Source organism: Caloenas nicobarica, chromosome 3 (genome assembly GCF_036013445.1).
Source record: "Caloenas nicobarica isolate bCalNic1 chromosome 3, bCalNic1.hap1, whole genome shotgun sequence".
Lineage (NCBI taxonomy): Eukaryota > Metazoa > Chordata > Aves > Columbiformes > Columbidae > Caloenas > Caloenas nicobarica.
The window spans coordinates 96,770,661-96,790,101 of NC_088247.1; the positions used below are offsets into that span (position 1 = coordinate 96,770,661).

Genomic DNA, 19,441 nt, shown 5'->3' on the forward strand with positions numbered 1-19,441 from the left:
GGGAGGGACCAAGCCAAAAGAAACACAGAGCCTGCCCATAAAAATGATACTTTGCATCTTGATTCCTTTGAAGAAAACTCTTTCTAAAGATCTGATTAATAATTCATTGCCTTCTATACTTACCCCAAAACCTCACATATCCTTGCATTTTTTCTGTTGTTCTACTTACCAAAAAATCTCAAGCAATCACTTTCATCATCATTCATCAAATTACTTCTGAATAATTTTGTTTCATCTAATCAGACAGGTTATTTTCAGCTTACTGCATTCATTTAAAAAGAACTAGGGACTGAAAAATAACTTGTTGGCATACAGCATTTGACAGCAACTCTCAGCTTCTCCTCAACGGCAACTAAGCAGAAAACAGTATCTGAGAAGACTAAGTCAGACTGGTCGCACTTTCACATGGAAGTCAGAACTAACTCAGAACAGCACTCCAGTAAGAGAAAACAAATGAAGTCTGATAAGCATATTACATATCTAAAATAACTAGACAACATTGCTTCAGGAATTCAGCATGCCTCACAAATACTCCGTAACTTATCTCAAAAAAGTTCAAGTTTGCCCACCTGAGTATCCAATAACACTGCCAAGCCAGGTTAGGAGCTTCAGACCAAAGCTCTGATGGGCAACAATAGATGAATGCATAACTTGCACTTTCAAAGGCTTTGTCTGACGACTGGTATTTCTCTTAAAAAGGAAAAAGGAGATAATGCATATTTAAGCGAGGACTAGCATGTACTATTTCTGTACAGAAACACAGCACTCCTATGATTACTTTCAATAACTTATCATGTTAATACATATTCTGATTACTGACACCTACACTGGGAAGAAACAAAACAAAGCCTGAACTGTGTTTACCCTATTAATATTTGAAAGACCTTACTATGCAATATCAACATACTTAGGCCAATCCGTTTTCCACTCTTGGCCTCCTATCAACGTACACACTGATCTGCTGCATTTGACTGATAAGCAGCCGCAAGCACAGCCTAAGACACCCATGCATATTTGCTCCTCACAACATGACATGCAAGCCCCACAGCAGCCCACCAAGGAAAGACATTGATTGTCCACAGACTGTTTTCAAAAATACAAGTTAGAAACACAGAGTTAAAACACAAAAGAAAGTATTTCCCCTCATCTCCGTGTTGGTAACCCGAGTAGTTAGGCGTTATGCATAAAAGCCATTTGTTCTTTGACTGCATAGTTGGCAAGTTAAAAACATTGCACAAGTTTATCTCTAAAGATACGTCAATGTTTTCAAAATACCTTAAACAGTTTAAGGCCAGTAATTCTAGTTGCGGTATTTGTTTTTCAGTGGTAGCAGTATTATATATCAACTACTTATTTCATGAGATTAAGTACTGCACTGCAGCAGTTAAAGAAAAAAATAAACAGAAAATATTATTTGCATGTTCTTACACGGGAGAACCTTGTAATATATAGATATTATGAATATATATACACATATACACACACACAAAATGAAAGTTTATTTGTAGTTTCAAACTTGGATTCAATCAGTAACAGCTTCCATAGTTGCCACTATGAAAGAGGCAAACAACTTCATACTATAGGAGAAAAACTGAAATAGCTTAACTTTACTGATCTGAACTGACATGCAATACTGAAAGATTGCATTTGTAGCTCTTGATCAAACTCTGTTTTCTGAAGGGAAAACTTTTATCTAGGAAATTATTTTGGGTGCAAGGTAGATTATAGCAAAAACAACAAAAAGCAAAACGGAGCATAAACCCACATTTCAATCTCTCTACTGCGCGTATTGTGAATATTATCTCCAAGACTTAGTATTTAAAAATATAAAGAGTCGTTACGGTAATGGTATCACAAAACTGTGTAGCAAAGCTTCTATTTGTTTAAGATGAGGCAAATAAGTAGACAATATTACTTACCACTATTACTGATTTTGCTTGATTGCAGTACTGAAAGTCTCCATATCGAACAGACCTACGTCCCTTTAAATTTGTAAAGAAGTAACATTACCACCAGCTTCTAAACAAGAACTTCAAATTCTGCGTTCTACGCTAGTATACAAGACACAGTAAAAGTTTCAGACGCATCTTAACCACTCTTGCTTTCAGGCTATTTTTATTTTTTAAAGTACTATACATAGTTACATACTTAAATTCCCAAAATGCACCCTGTACTTTTTAAAAGAAAATAAAATTATGCCATATATGCAGTTACCTGTTATACTAAATTTCTTTTGTATAATAAAATAAAAAATACTGAAAAGTTACCTTTAGTACTAATGCATCAATTATTAGTTTTAATAAAATTTGAAAATATTTCAGACATTTCAATGCCTTTTAAAGAAGTAGATAATACAGCTAATTGGTCTTTCAAACATATGACTAAAGCACTTTGTTTATTTGAAAACTAGAAGGTTTCCGTATTGTATGAGTCCTATATTGTCAATATATCCATTAAAATAGACAGTCGATTTAACTTATGTTGTATTAAAGACAGAACAGCTTACTGAAATTTTAGATCTGGTTTCATGCCAAATCATTTCAGGCATAGCCTTCTCATTTCTTTTACGTACATACATGTGTGCACATGTATCTATGCATTCATGTGTGTATTTAGAAGTAGGACAGGGATCAGCAGTCAGGAAACCTCTCCCAAGTGCATCCGACAATAAACAGCATGTGCTCGAGTCAGCACATATTCAGGGATCAGACAGGAATCTTTTAGTTACTGATATCACAACAAAAAAAGAGCAGTGATAATACAAAAAACAAAATCTAGTTCAGTGTTAAGTAATATAAAGTGGTTGCATTTCCCTTCCCACTGACCTTCTCGAAGTACGTTAACATTCCAGAATGACGCTTTCATTGCGAATTTGGAACAGACTTGCCCCACATGCTACCTCCCCAAAAAAAGGCACAAGCAAACAAAACATAAAAGGACACTCATTTTCACAGCAACTGCTTACAGGCTCATGGCACGAATAACAAGATGCAGTTGTCCCTAGAAAGTATCTCTTTCTTAAAAAATGCACACAAGCCAGAATACAAACACAGCTGACAGAGCACTTCCGAGACCAATATATTATCTAAAATTATATTCAGCATGTAGTGATGCTGAAGTCATTGCTCTTTCTAAATCCTGTATGAAATGCTTTTCCACTTACTATCATTATCATCTGACAGTTATGAAAAAGAAAATTAAATTCAAAAAAACCTCACAAACAGTTCCACAAGCGCCGGAACAAAAGCAGCCAAGTAGGGATTTTATCCCTTAGAGTTGACTGGTGTTACTCTGAGAAGCATTTCCCATGCTTGGAGCACATATAGAGGCTCTTTCAATGTCAGCTTCCAGGGGTACAGTAAGGGATGAGCTAAAGCTGCTGCCTGTCCCTCACAGCAGAGTGCGAGACATCCTGCTATCTACACGGACAAGACTTAACGGAATACAGTTACACTGAAACATACATACAATATAGGGTCGCCTGACACATAGGGCTCAACCACATTAACCACACTCTTTGGGAAAACAAATTAAAGCACAGTTATATAAAATAAACATTAGAGTAAGTATAGTTAGAAGTTGTAGCAATTAATTTACTTACATCTCTATCTACTGTTGTTGCAAAACCAATCGCTTCCTTCTGCGTGCAGTTGACAGCCTTCTGAAGAGTATAAATAACTTGTTCATAGGTATGGACTTCATCATTAAACAGCATGCAGTAGTAAGTGTCACTCTTCTCACTTCGAAGCAAGGATTGAATTTATATATAATTCAAAGTAATGTAATTTTTAAAAAATCAACTTTTGTTCAACAAAGTTTTCCACCAAGCAGACAACCCAAGCCTGGGCTTCTTTGCTATACTGGAACATATCTCAACAATGTATTTGAAAAGGACTGACCAACCCTAACTTCCATAAGAATGCGCACCTTCCCTGCAGAATTAAGTCCAAACTGAGCAAAATCTTCAGGCAATACTTAAGCCTGCATATTATTTTTGAACATTTGTTGATTATGAATTGATAGTTTCCGACTAAGGAAAACACATTTCCTTCCAGTGCAGCTGCGCTCAATATATTTCCCCACAGTTTCTTGGAGATTTTACCAATCTTGGCCTAACTTTGCCGCACTTGTTTCCCCAAAACCATATAAAGGTCTATTAGACAATAACAACTTGGCAGTAAGCTTACACAGATCCAATACAATCTTTTGTTTTCCATAATTTATTTACACAGCATTGTTACTCACACAATACAAAGTAAAAAAAGTTATTAACAGGGTGTCACAAATGAATCCATGATAACTATGATGCTACAATACACTCAAATATTCTGTAATGCTTCAAAATTTGTAATAAGTGGATCACCAAAAGTACAAAATACTTTTGCCATCAGAATTTCAGTGATTTCGACTGTTAGAAACTAATCCACCACTTGTTTTAGGGTACTGTATTTTACTGATACTTCCTTTTCAATATTAACAAACTTAAGGTATCACAAAGGTATTGTTTCATCATCACTATGGAAAGGAGATGTATAATCACAAAAGTAAAAACATATGAGAAAAGGAAATCTATTTAAGTTATTTTAGCCCTTTGTCTATAAAAATATTCCTGAATTTTAGGAAAGGAAAGGAAAATATACTTAAAATCAGAATTAGCATTTTCTGTTGTAAATATCTGCAAGCTTTAAAAGGCAGAAGACAAATACTATACTTACGCCATTTCTAGGCCAGGCAATTCATTTTCCTTTTCCCATGTTAATATATCTACCGCATATTTAAGTGTGATGGCAAAAATATTATAAGCTCTTGCTACCATATCTTCTGGCAAGTGCACAAGAGGATCCTGGAAAATAAATATAAATAACAATTGAGAAATCAAATTATATTCAAAACAAAAATTGTAAAATTTGCGTTTCTCCTTGACAAAGACAATGTAATACCTTTAATTATGTCTTTTGTTTAAATGACTTTACATTTGAAAGGAATAGAGTCAATAATCATCCTGGTTTATTTTTCCAGCTCTTCACCGACAATCACTAAATCAGTAATCTAACGTTCAACGCCTAAAGGTTAACTCGCCTCTAATCACCCAACTAAATTCACACACTTCTCCATTTTCACTTTCATTGTTCCCACTTCTGCACACTAAGATAGTTCTTCTGAAGAACTTTTAACCTCAGCTGTTATTAAAATCTGCTTTTTCTGTGACGTGTTTGAAAACATAATTTGAAACCACTGTATCTTTTGTTCCACTTGCCAATATCAGTAAACTGCAGAATACAAACAGCTATGCATCTATTGCCTTGTTTTATATCTAGCACGCATTTAGAGGCAGAAGTCTTTCTCTATCCAAGCTTATACAATATCCAGCACACTGGGACAGTGATTTATGGCACATCTCTTATATGCTGTGGTATATGAATAATTAAATGCTAAATGTAACTAGGTATTTCACAATGATCTGCCCTTCTCTCAGTCTTGTTCCCAGACAGTCCCTTCTGCACATGGACCATGCAGCCACTTGTGCCCGTTCGGCAGTCTCCAGGGCGCCTTCCCTATGACATCTGCAGCAGCTGCTATAAACTCGTCCTCCTCTCTCTGTCAGAGCAGAATGGCTGCTGCCGCAGGTGAGGGAACCGAAACGAGGAGCGGGAGGAAGAGGAGTGCTGCCTCAGTCTGCAAATCAAAGGGGCTACTTTTTGGAGCAGCAAATGAGAACCAACACCGACTCCGAATCAGGTAGTACAGGTATCACCGCCATTTTCTTCCGATCCATTTCAAGGGATTTGAATGTGAATAGAAAACATTAAAAAACTCTTTTCTGAAAGAACTCTTCTTCTATTCTTTCAAATTTTTCATGTTCAGAACAACTAGTCCCTCTTCTACAAAGCTGGAAAAGGAACACTACCTGCCCTGCAGGTCATCTGGACATGTTCTATACATTGAGTCACTGACTCAATTCACCATTTGATATTTTGAAGCATGTGTAATTGTTAGCCAATTAAAATACTTAACAGTAGCCCAATTTCTGGTTTAGGATTATCTAATACCAAATTCTGTGTTCCACTATAGCTTGTGCTGTATAAAATCCACCACAATAACCTTTTCAGAACTTAAATCTGCATTATCTACAGGAGGCCCTTGACAGTCAGCCATTCACCAGTACTGGTAAATTTTATTCATCCGCTCACCCCAAGATTAATTCAGAATACTCGGAAGCTTTACAGGAATTTTAATGATTGCCATTTCTCTTTTTTTGCTTCATTTAAAACTTATCTAGGGTATGAAGAACTATCAGTCACCAAACGCAAAGCCAAACCTTAAGCAGCAGCACTGCCTCCATTCCCAGCACTTTCAACAAAAAACACATATCTGGGAAGGCAGAAAACAGGCCCAAATAATGCTCAAGAAATGATCCTTGACCTACCTCGAACACAACACTGCGTAACACCAGAGATCTCAATCCCCATCATTTACACAGAAGAAACACAAAGCCCACCCAGTAACTTAATTTTTCTGTCACTCACGCTCACTGTGTGAGTATCTTCGGCCACACAAGCAGCAGTCCACCCAAGATTTCAGAACAACAGTTTTCTAACTAAGGCTGCCTGCTAATGTTAACTGGTATGCAGACCAAGTGGGGAGTCCATGCAGCAGTGCTGGAGTCTTAGGGTTGAGATAGTGATAATAGATTTCAGAAGGATCACTGTCACTGCAAATACAGTTACAGTTCCTTCACTTAAACCACCAGATGAGCAGAATTGCTACAAGAATTTGCCTTATATTTGCACTTCAAAAAAAACCTCACAGAAATTATATTACATAAGAACAGACTAGTGGCTAGACCAGAAGCCCAACTTAGCCACTCTCATTCCCAAAATGTTCTAGCAGATACATTAAGGGAAGAATATAAGAAAAGGACAGATTGTTCCTCTGGTCTCCAGTAATTTAAGACACTAATACTTCCCACACCAAAGATGGTATCTGCAATTTTAAATGGCCATTGATGACTTTTTCCCTCCACAAACGTGTTAAACGTCCTTCTGAACACACAAAACACCATCGTTGTTAAAAGTATATATAGCAGCTAGTTCAACAGCTTGAATTCATACTTTAAGAGCTAGTACACCTTTTTGCATTTAATATCTTCAAGTTGTTATGCTACAACAACGATGAAGATATGTTCTCTGTTTACCTTCTCCATACCAAACAAGCTTTTATAGACCTCTATCGTATATCTCCATTATAGCTTTCCTGTAACAAGTTATTCTGATTTTAAATATCTGTGCACTTTACTTTGGTAAGAATGAGAACATACGCTGCACAGACAACTTTGCTTCCTCATGCACATGATTACCTACGGATTTTTTTTTTCACATGAAGGACTCCCTTCACATTTCAGAATAAGGCAGAAAAACAACAAAACGGAACTAAAGCTGCAGAGGCAACCAAGAACACACAAAATAAAGCCTTCGAGTAGAAAATGTCATTCTAAATAACTCCTTAAGTTAGACAAGACATTAGTTTTGTCTAACACATACTGTGGTTCAAATATTATTATTAAATTCCCTCCCATCTCTCACACGTGGTACACAAGACTGAAAATAACCTCACATGAATGATTTGTATATACATACACATATATACATAGTTTACAATGTTCCAAAACATGACACCTCAATTGTTATTACCTCTTCTTCTGCAGTCTCTGAAGTGTTAAGTTCATGCTTTTGACAGTAAGGACCTTCTTTCCAAGCTTCAGTATCACCACAGTCACAGAAACCTCCTCCACCTGATGTTGTCATCTAAAATTATTTACAAACAAAACCGTTCATGTAAATACACAGATACATACATGCACATTAAGAAGTGAGTAGTCACAACTAAATTACAAAAACACAATAAAAACCTGACAGCTTTAGCCAGTACCCTTTTAAAAAAAGCACAGTGAAACCATGCCTGTTTCTATGATCACTGAAAGCTTATCTACATCACTGGTCTGCCTGTGCAAAAAGAAAAAAAAACAAAACCCCCAAACTTCAAACACCCCCATTTTGCCCCACCTGAAGGCTGTGGGTTTTTCCTGACTTTCAGATTTTCTGAATCTATTACTTGCAATGCCATCTGTACTACTTCAGATTCTCCCATTTTTAATCTGAACAAAGCTAAATTGTTTCATGTAGCACTATTACACAGTGAGTAAAAGCTGTTTACAGTAACAGAGTTTACAGAGAAAACTTACCAACTGTTCATGTAAGTCTTAGCAAGCACAGAAAAAAGTATCTGAAAACTGTAATGATATATTTACACTGTTTTAATAGGATTTATTTTAAAGGTAAGACCACCTCCAATTAATAAATGTGTTAATACTCTTTTTGAACCACAACTATTAAAGAATTCATAGAAGAATTCTTCTTTCACCTATTTTTAGCATACAGGTACATTCTGTACGTACAGGTATATCCGATAGTAGCAATAAAACTAGACGGACATTTGAAAGAACATTTGCTTCCACTTCTGGATGCCACCTAGACTTGTTAATTCACTCAGACTGCAAACTAGAAACCTATATCAAGATGTATGCTGATATCAACAAATTGGCTTGGGTTTCTTGAGGCAAGTTGGTATTTTTGTTTGTTTGCCTTTTTTTCCTAAATCCTAGTTCTCAGTGAAACCACACAATGATCAGATTTACATTTACAACAGTGCAGTATTGTCAAAAACAGATTTACAGAAAGGCTGCACCATGGTTTTCACTTGGCTTCTTAGCCTAAAAACACACCGAGGCCTTCTCAGTTTTGTCTGTTTTTTTCAACTAACCTGTACTACTAATAGCAGTATATTACTAAAATAAACAGCATTCACAGTTTTAGTTCTCTATTTTAACTTTAAAGACAAACAAGAAAACTGCTATTGTACATAATTTGATAAGAATTCAGATGTTTAAAGGAAATAAGTTTTAAATAAAAGCGGTTTCTTAATAAAGGTTTCTCAATACCTTTTAAAAATACACAAGATCAAAGCAAGCCAAAAAAACAACTCTAATGCTGTAAAGGTCACCAAAGGGCACATGTTAAAAAGTAACAGTCTCACATTTGTAAGCCTAACTGTTGTGCATAAAATATAACTCCTTGATATTTTAAAGCATTAACTTTCAGAATTTACACTCAGATCAAAACACTCAAGGTCAGGTAAGATTATTGCAGAGAAAATCCCAAACTTTGTTTTCATTCAACATTTTGAAATTATGTATACATTCTTAAACCTTAAATAAGGAGTTTCATACACACATGAAATTATTAATGACTACTTCACATATTCCCGCAGTAATACTAACCCTGTATCGGTGCTCTCTATGAATACTTCCAAGAAAGCACTCCATGCATAACACACAAGTTGGGTCAACTGCACAGTCTCTGAAAGCAGCAAGAAAAATAAACAAAAACAAAAAAAAAAAAGGGGGGGGGGGAAATTACACAAATGGTTATGCCTTTAATTACACATTTTACAACAGGTAATTTTCAAATATCACCAATATGAACCTTTTGACTAATGCATATATTGTTCTGAGAGGGGAAAGAGATGGCTTCCAAGGAGGAAGAAACAAATGAAGGAGAAAAAAAAAAAAGCCACAAAAACTGTTCTCATTAACAGAAGAAGCATTAAAATATTGTCTGGGTAGCATGTATATTTGGGCAAAATAACCATTGCCTTCAAGAGGTGAAACAAGTATATAAGCAAGTAAACAGATGAATTACAGAACACAGTACAGACAGGTAAGCAGTAAAAACAAAAGCAAGTTCTCTCAAGTACAGAGTACAAGCATTAACAATCTCCAGCAATCAGAAAAGACATTTTTTCACTGAACACTGGAAAGAAAGATACACACAACATAACAGACCCAACCCCTGCTTCCAGGTTTAGCCCTACAAGCTCACTGAAGAGGTCCGAGAATGCAATTTCCTCAACCAGGAGATCAGAGGCCATAATAAGGTCCTGCATACAAGCACTGCTGTATTATACAGAAGTAATATTTCTAGCAAAAAGGACTAAACAAATGAATGACAATTATGCATTACATTTAACTGTCTCCCTGAGAAATTCTGAAAATAGATTAACCTACATAATGCAACTGACTTCAAGGCACTTCAAGATTAAGAGAGCCAGGTTTTGCAATGTAAAAATAACTACCAAGAAAATGAATGTCTTATGATTGTTATTATTAAAACAAGAAGAGAAACACCTTATTTAGTTCAAAAGAAAGCATCGGAGAGCCTATGAAATGTTATTATTGAGAATTCTCTTAATTTCATTTAACCAAATAAATTAAACCCGGTAATCATGAAAGATAATCAGGCAACTGTGACTTACTATGTATGCATAAAGTACCATTTTCACATTTGTTTTCTCCAGAGGAGCCACTAAAGGTGAAAATGTCAAAGTAAAATTATACAAAGCTCTTCTGTTTTAGAAGAATTTATGTTCATGGCATTTTTTAAATTAAAAAAAAAAATCAAAACCACAAGATGCCTACAGTATTGGGTAGATTAGTTCTACCATACCAGGTATTGATTCTTCAGAGCCCTTCATGGACTCAGAAAACAATTATTTTCTGTATCCCACAAAAGTTTAAATTAAACTCTCATTATTCTTCATTACCAGCTATAAGTCAAAGAAAATTATTAACACACAACAGGAAAAATTAACAGTTTTACATCTACGTTCAGTACTTAACTGAAAGAAGATGAGACTCCATCTTGATAACAGCAACAGCAAAAATATTCTGTGTTCACTGCTGACCCTGACTTGAACAGAAAGTCAGACAGGATGGCCTTCCAAGACAACCTTTCTAACCTGAAAACTATTATTATATTGCTGTATTTAAATAATCTTTCTACTGAAACAAAGGCCCTGAGTATGAAAAGTACGTTCACTCATTCTTTAAATCCTACACCAATGGATTGCATTATTCTGTTTTCATCATACCTGACAGTATTCTCAAGATATACTTCACATATTGAGCTGTTGGTCTTGAAAAAGCTAGTGTTTAGAAGAAATTAGCAGAACTCCTAGAGTTTTCATTAGTCCATATAAAGAGCATTTGATCATTAACATATTACTTCTATACCGCAATGCAACTTGACTTGAATTAAAACACTAGTTCTGAGGTTGGGCTTTTTAGTTCTTTGGGACCAGATTCCATGAAAAAGTACTAAAGAAACTGTGGAAATTCTTTTCATAGCTTCCGATAGTCCTCAGCCTCCTACTCTCTAATTCTCTACTCAGATCTCACCACATTTTCACAGGTGTGAAGGAAGAATCTAAGAACATCTGAGAGATGGAGTTTTCTTAGTGGTTGAAAGGATCTAAAGTAGCCACCAGTTTTATCTCATCCCTCTCGATGTTAGAGGTCTCAAAATATTTCCAAAACTACCTACTCTAACTGATCGTTGAAAGAGAAATGCAGAAGAGGCAGTTTGCTGAGTTAACTATCTCAAGTCCACCCTGAATCAGAACTTCAGCGAATAAGGCCAGCAAGGTATCATGTTTCTAGAAAAGGAGAGCACTAGAGAATAAAATTCTGTGATCATTCTCTCCTTGTAAATAAAGGGAATGGAAACCTAGAAAAATATACCCTCAAAATAAGACAGACATTCCCTCCCACATCGACACACCAAGTGTTCCAAGTGTCCAAGAGCGTGGTAGAAACCATACAAAACAAGAAGAATCTGTGACAGAGAGGGTACAAACTAAGCTTAAGCTACAGACAGTTCAGGAAATAAAAGATAATGGATATACAGCTAGTAATACACTGGCTTAAAACTGAAGATTTTTTAAATATTTGTCATTGGTTAGTATCTTCCTGTCTTCTTTCAAGTAAAATGGTATTTTTAGAGAGATCTACAGATAGAGGTAAGGAAGGAACAAGAAACTGGTACATCTGTCTTAGCATCATATACTGGTGTAACAGGTCACGGAAAGAGGTCTAAAATGCAGGATCAACACTAACAGCTGACATTAAACGCTTGAATTACATGCACATATACCTGCCCACTTACTTCTGATTAATCCCCTTATATCACACTAACGATTCACCCCAACCATTTTCTTAGTCTTGCATTTCTTTTGTACAGAAAACACTCTACGATATACTAATTAGTATTTTTCCACTTACAAACCTGTAGGGTTTTAATCTTCCCCTGGTCCCACCTGTCATGAAACACTGCAAGGTTACTTTAAAAATGCATTCATGGTATTAACTTCTCACTAGGACAACATACTCTTGTCAAAAGACGTTCCATGACTTCACAAATTATAAATACTTCACAACGCTAAGCTGAACTACCTGCAAGAATACGTAGGCTCTCCCACTTTGAAAACGCGGCCACAGAGGTGGGAAGGCTTGTTCGCTTGCTCAAGCTTTGGAAAACCAAATGCAGGATCTTCACCACAAAGGTACCATTCCATTGGTCCCAGCAAAACGTGTTGTGCCAGCATGTCTTCTCTTTGTGGGGCAGGGTTAGGACCCCTGCAGTAAATTTTTGGTACATAATAGGCCAGATGCTGGTATACTTCTTTCTGAAGGTCATTTGCCTGCAGCCATTTCTTTTAAATTAAAAGGAATGAGAACACAAATCATTCATTAATAAAAATACCAAGCATAGTTCTCGCCATCAAGATAATTTTATTTCTAAATCAAAAATCTAAAATGGCGTTGCAAAACTAGAAAGTCATGCTTCCTTCAGAGTGTTAAATCTAGATGATCACAGAAGACAGACGTTAGGAAAGGAATAATTTGTTTCCCTGCTTCTACATTTTATCCTTTTGACATACAAAATGGTTTTCAAAAACACAAGACTTCAGAGACCAAATTCTTCAAAATTCTCCTCCAAGATGTACAATCACTAAAACGTCCCAACGTTAGCAGTGACTTTTAGGACAAGGCCCAAACTATGCTGGTTGCCCTTCTTTGGAGTGCAGACTGCTGCTGCCAGCTGGGGACACAGAGAAGCAGCGGCAGCCTGGAGCTGGCAAAGAACAGACAAAGACAAAGAGCACAAGGAGACCGGCAAACACAGCGTTAGGTAACAGCCCCTCTCTCCTTTAATTTCAACAAATTACCTATGAAAATGAGGGGAGTTTGCTTTCTCCTACCACCAAAATAACTTGTATGAATTATTATTTCAAGTGTGACACTAGATCCCTGATTTCTCTTAGTCAATCAACTGCAAAAAAACCCAAAGTCAGCAGAGTTTTTAAAAACCATCAAGCTACTGTACCTGCTATAAGCCACTGAAAAACTCACAGCTCTTTCTAGGGTTTTTTCCCTTGTATACACATACAGAGTAAAAAAAAAAAATCCTGTAGGACAACATATGTTTTACTTCTGCCTTGTCGATTCCAATTTTATAAAGGTCTAAATTATAAATTAAGAATGCAAGGTTTTTATAATAAACAAATGGGAGGAAGCACATACTGCAAGTGTGCTCTGATTAAACCCTGTGTTACATAAACAACCTTAGTATGCCATTTCTCATTGTAAATATGACAACCAGATACCCCCTGGCAACTTCAGAAAAAGAATTCAGAATCAACATAAAACTGTACATGAAAACCAAGAATTAATTATACCAAAATAAATGGGTTTGGTAATCAAATGTTACAGCTTGATTTACTCTCAATTATTTATGACTCACTCTAAAGAACTTATGTTTGAGACAACACACTTGTAGTAAGTTCTTCAGGATACAGACATACAGAGTCAGCAGAGCATTTGTGCCAGTTAAGAATGGCTGCATTTTTTCCTTTTTTAAAAATATATCGTAGTACTTTCATTTACCAGACTGTGTTTTCTAAAGTAGAACTTCATATAAAAACCACTTATTTGTCAGTACAGCTCTTAGTAGAATAATATGCTTTCTTCACATCTCTTTCCCTAAATTTGACCTGTTAAAATCATAATCAATCTACTAAATCTTTCTGTATTGATTGATCTAGCTTTAATGGTCAAAGCCCAGATTTTTTCCAAGGAAGTCCACAGGAAAAGGTTGCCAAAAAGCTGTATGCAACAATCTAGAATTTAACAAATAATCTCACCATTCCCACCAGGATTCAGAGAATACTGCACAAAAATGGAGGGGGGAAAAAAAGAAAAAAGGTAAAGTTTGCATTACTAATAATTTGGTTTGTTTTCCTTCCTAGCTCATTAATCTTTTCCTCTCCTTTCATCATTTGTGCCGGATATCTACTAACACCAGGAACTGACCAAATCACAGTGAAGCCGACTTAGTCTCTTCCATGTTTTCTACTTAATAACATAATTTTTAGATTCTTTTCTAGGTTATGTATTAGTTATTATGCCTGCATTTTTCTCAGCAAAATACCTTTAATTTCGACCTTTTAATTCAGCAGTACATTACTAATTTCTAGCTAGAAAACACACCATGCATATTACCTGCACTACAAGCTCAGACAAATACCTAACCAGAGAAAATTCTTGTTCCTCGAGTAAATTGCTTTCTCATCCCAAAAATCCTGGGACTAGTTACCTGAAAGCTGGGTGTGGCAGTAGAGTGTCATCACACCTAAACGTCTTTGTGGAGCCAGTTCTATACACACAACCGTGCGTACAGTTTTGAAAATCAGATCCCAACTAAAGGATTAGAAGGAAATATGGGCTTCCAGGACAAGGAAACTGATGTTACTCCAAGAGCTATAAGGAAGGCAACTCAAAGTACTGTTGCACATGTAAAATGGCTATTAGGCATATATACATATGCATACATATGTTGCACTGCCTTTCTAAATCGCTACCTGGGAGGCACTGAACTCCAGCAAAACTACTCAAAACTTTGGAATCTGTTGTTTAATAAAAGCGTTTTGTATTTAGGCAAGTTTTCAATTAGCATTTGTATGTCTTCTAACCTAAAGTCACATGTAAGAAAAGCTAATGTTCTACTCTCTCAAGAGAGCTTTTTATTAAAAAAAGGATTTGTATTCCTCTTCACTTCCTCCCCACCTCAAACCTACTCTCCTACGGCAATTTTTGACTGCTCTAAAAAAAAAAAAAAAACCACAACAAAAAAACCCACACAATGGTCCATCGGAGTTACTATTAAATTCACATCTAAGCAAGAGATACCAGGAGAAGAAAACGTATAATACAAATAAGCCATAAAACAACTCAGTTTACTGTTTCAAAAGCTAAAAGGTATACTTTATGTTTTTCTTAGCTATATAAATAAATATTTGCAATGTGGGTCCATTTTCTGTTACAGATAATTTATTCTTTTGATCGTTGTTCTTTGAAAGTTTATCATTAAGTTGTTGCAATGAGAAACTGAAGCTTAAAGTGCTACAGCTATTGCTTTGGGCTGGCATTTGTTTTGTTAATACCGGGCTATCAGCAAAGGAGGCAGAAAAAACAATGCTAAAAGCCAAGTACGTTGTTTACATACACAATCAGGCAGTGCCAGCAGCATTTAGTTGCCAGCACATTGTAGATTTGACAGTGATAGACCACAGAATTGGAGCTGGTACTGGTGACGACAGAGAATAAAAATAAGAAAGAACTGACTAAATTTAAGCTGGCACTTATACCCCTAGTGAATTCCTAAATGTGTTCCACTTGGTGCATGTCTGCCTTGAGTTTATCTACAGTGTGACCCCCCCAAAAAAAATCTGCTACTCACACAGACAAGGTAGTTTGGGCCCAGCTTGGCCTACTTTATTATTTGATGGAATTATTTGTTTTGCTGTTGAGGGAAAGGAAAACTAATCCTGGAGCTAAACTAGCTAGGATATAACTAACTATGCACATTTGTCCATCTAATCATAGCTCTGCCTGCACTGTAGGTATAGCAGCATAATCTGAGGATAATCTGAATGATAACATTGTCTTTTATTTTCTTTTGGAAAGCAGCCAATGTAATTCTCATTGAAATACACACAGACAGCTCTCCAAGGCCTTATCCCACAGACATGCACATGAGAAGTCCCAATATTTTTACATATCTATCTCCAGTTCCTCAAATGCACAAGTGTCTATAAAATCTGGCTCCTACGCCAGAAACAAAAGTTTCTCTAAAAACTTTACCCTCAAGACTTCACTTCTCTTCCCTTTCAGCTACTCTTCATAAAAGCAAGGAAAATTCATAAACAAAATTAGATTATTTCAAATATTACATTGATTTTACAACTATTTCCTCTACAAGCATCCCGTTCTAATAGTCCTAAGCTTAACTAGGGCAAGCTTTTGTCAGAACTATGTCTTAAATACTGGGGTGGAAGGAAGAATACTGTCATGAAACTTCAACACTACAAACCATATTTGGGGTCTGACATCCACCTAAATCAATAGGGGTAGGGGGACCTTGGCACATCGCGGCATGACTGCCGGTGGAGAGACGTGAAGAGGCAGCAAAGCAGGTAGGAGAACTGAACTTCTCAGCTGCTTGGGGAAGGCGAGGAAGCAGGAAAGGAGGGAGCAGACACCGAGCGGTGGCCCCGCTCCCCCCAGCCTCAGGAGCGGCGGGGAATCGCGGCCGCCGAGGCGGCTGCCCGGGGAGCCTGGACGCCAGGCAGCACAACAGGAAAAGCCGGCTGCTCGCTGCGCCCCGGCTCGGCTACGGCAACCGCGACGCCGGCGACACCGCCCGGGCCGGGCCAGAGCGAGAGGCCGCTGCCAGCCCCGGGTGTCCTGAGAACCAGCCCAGGCAGCGACGCCCCCTCACGGGAAGCCCGCTCGCCCCCCGCCCCCGGCACAGCCTCGCCCCGGCCCCAGGAACGGCCACCGGCCCTCAGGCCCCGCCGCCGGCCGGGCAAGGCCGGTGCCGCCCGCTCCCTCCCCGCCCCAAGCGCTCCTCGTCCTCCGGGCCCGCGGCCTCACCGCTGCGATCTCCTCGGCGGAGCACTCCAGCAGGCTCTTGTCAATAGCCTGCACCTCCGCCTCCAAGTCCGCCGCCATCTTCTCCCCCCTCCCCGCGCCGCCGCCGCCGCCGCCAAGGCAGGGACACCCGGAACCGGGCCCGGCCGGCCGCTCTGCCCGAGGAACCCACTTCCGCCCCGCCCCCGCCGGGCGGCGCCGCCCGCGGGCCGTTCTGGGAGTTGTAGTCTTTCTCCGGCGCCTGTCGTCCGCACACCCACCCCCGCGTCTCCAAGGAGACGGCGCCCGTGGCCCGCGGCCGCCGTGCGGGACTCGGCGAGGGCCCAGCTCGGCGCCCCGCGCCACGGCGGTTGTTCGCTCTTCTCGCCCCCTGCAACGCGACGCGCTGGCCGGAGCGGGGCCACCCTCGGTCCCGCTGGCAAAGCCGGGCGGGGCGGCCCCCGCGGCCGGAGCCCGCTCGTCCTCACGGGCCCGACCTGTCTGCGCTGCCCCGGGGCGAGGGGGCGGCGAGGGCTTCCACCCCTCGCGAGTGGAAAGAAAAAAAAAAAAAATCAGTAAATTACGTGAATGTGGCAACTACGGCTTTAAGAGAAATGTTAGTAAATTGCAGGAGCCATAAATCCTGCGGCTCAGCCCTCGGCCTCCCTGGGCTCCCGCAGGGGCCCCACACAGCCCAGGCTGCCCCGTCCCAGTTCGGCCTCGCTGGCTCAGGCAGGGATCCAGGCTTGCAACTCTAAAAAAACCCCAAAAACTCACGACCAACAAAACCAGCAAGTATCACAGAATCACAGAATGTCAGGGATTGGAAGGGACCTCAAAAGATCGTCTAGTCCAATCCCCCCGCCAGAGCAGGAATACCCAGATGAGGTTACACAGGAAGGCGTCCAGGCGGGTTTTGGATGTCTCCAGACAAGGAGACTCCACAACCTCCCTGGGCAGCCTGTTCCAGGCTCTGTCACCCTCACTGAGAAGAAGTTTCTTCTCAAATTTAAGTGGAACCTCTTGTGTTCCAGTTTGAACCCATTGCCCCTTGTCTTATCATTGGTTGTCACCGAGAAGAGCCTGGCTCCATCCTCCTGACACTCATCCTTTACATATTTATAAACGTTAATGAGGTCACCCCTCGGTCTCCTCTTCTTCAAGCTAAAGAGCCCCAGCTCCCTCAGCCTTTCCTCATAAGGGAGATGCTCCACTCCCTTCATCATCTTTGTTGCCCTGGGCTGGACTCTCTCCAGCAGTTCCCTGTCCTTCTGGAACCGGGGGACCCGTAATCCCGTCCTGTAACTCTGTTTTGCTGTAGTTAATACAGGCTCTCTGCTGTTCATGAGGTCTCTCTGAAAACCTGTTGTGCCACTGTCGTACTCAAGGGTTTGCCAGCGTGTTAATTACAGCCGGGCCAAAACCCCAGCAGACGCGTCTTTAACTTTGTGCGTACGGCCACACGGCACTCGAGCGACCGGGTGAGCCATGCTTCACGCCACACCTGCTGCTGCTGGCTGCGAACTTCTGTGTGGGCCTAAGTGTCATGTGCAAACTAAATATTATTTCCACTTCTGTCAGCCTTCACAGAGATAAGGACCCACCCTGTGGGAACCTGCACCAGCAAATCCTACTGAGGAAGTCTCTGCTCCGGACAGTTTATACTCCCAAATTTAGGCAGTGCACAGGAGGTGAAAAGACAGGTAGGAGGCAGGAAAGACAAACCAAGTTATAATTACCTGAAGTACTAGCTGAAGGTAGCTGTAAGTGTTACCTTTGCCAAACAGTACTAACTTACAACAAAACTGTGCATTGGAAGTGAGTTCCAGTACATAGCTTATATTCCTTAACAATTTTTAAACGTTCTCACAATGGGTATGCACAGTTGGTTTCTCCCTTTTTTTGTCTCGTTTCTTTCTTCTTCCTTCTCCTCATTCTCCCCTCAACTAATAATTTAAGTATTGAGTTACCCTAGGGAGAGACATATCTGTGCAAGCAGTAGTAAGTACATCTACGGCCATATATAAGAAAGAAGGTGGGCTGCGTGCCATTGCCTGGCTACTCTCGAAGAGATTGAACGTTCTCTGCATGAGGGGGCAGCAGTGCACACTCGCATATTAGTCATACTATATAAGCATTGCTTCCTGAAACCTCAAGGGTTTATAAATCATCGTGTTTACTTACATACTGTATTTAGGAGTTCTGGGGAATTTTGATATTAACGGAACATACACGTCTGGAAAGATGGATTGCAAGAACTGAAAAGGATGCGTTTAGCCAGTGCTACGAGGGAATCGTGAAAGGATAAACTTCAGAATATTAATTTCACCTTCTAACATTCCAAGAATAAGATTAATTTCCCTTTGTCTGATTGTACCCTTACTATATGCAGGGTACATCTTTTTACTGTGTTTATTTTTATATCACTTGCCACCTTTTGAATAGAAAATAATTATATATTCCTTAGAAGATCTGTAAAACCCACGCTGTTTCTCATTCATGCACTGTTGATGCCTGAGGAATACAGAACATAACGCTTCTTTGGAAGAAGGCAGAGGGTGAAAGAAAGCTGTATGA

General features: G+C 39.3%; 1 protein-coding gene across 2 annotated transcripts in view; it reads right to left on the minus strand.

Moving 5' to 3' along the window:
* Window positions 1-16,978, minus strand: part of UBR2 (ubiquitin protein ligase E3 component n-recognin 2) — a 56,132-nt gene extending 39,154 nt beyond the window's left edge. For both annotated transcript variants that reach the window (XM_065630540.1, XM_065630541.1), the window contains exons 1-8: window positions 16,889-16,978; window positions 12,347-12,606; window positions 9,338-9,416; window positions 7,692-7,805; window positions 4,716-4,843; window positions 3,602-3,740; window positions 1,920-1,982; window positions 570-690 (exon numbers count right to left, since the gene is read on the minus strand). In XM_065630540.1, the coding sequence (XP_065486612.1) occupies window positions 570-690; window positions 1,920-1,982; window positions 3,602-3,740; window positions 4,716-4,843; window positions 7,692-7,805; window positions 9,338-9,416; window positions 12,347-12,606; window positions 16,889-16,966 (982 nt within the window). In that variant the 5' untranslated portion in view covers window positions 16,967-16,978. The remainder of the gene's footprint in view (window positions 1-569; window positions 691-1,919; window positions 1,983-3,601; window positions 3,741-4,715; window positions 4,844-7,691; window positions 7,806-9,337; window positions 9,417-12,346; window positions 12,607-16,888) is intronic.
* Window positions 16,979-19,441: the final 2,463 nt, after the last annotated feature.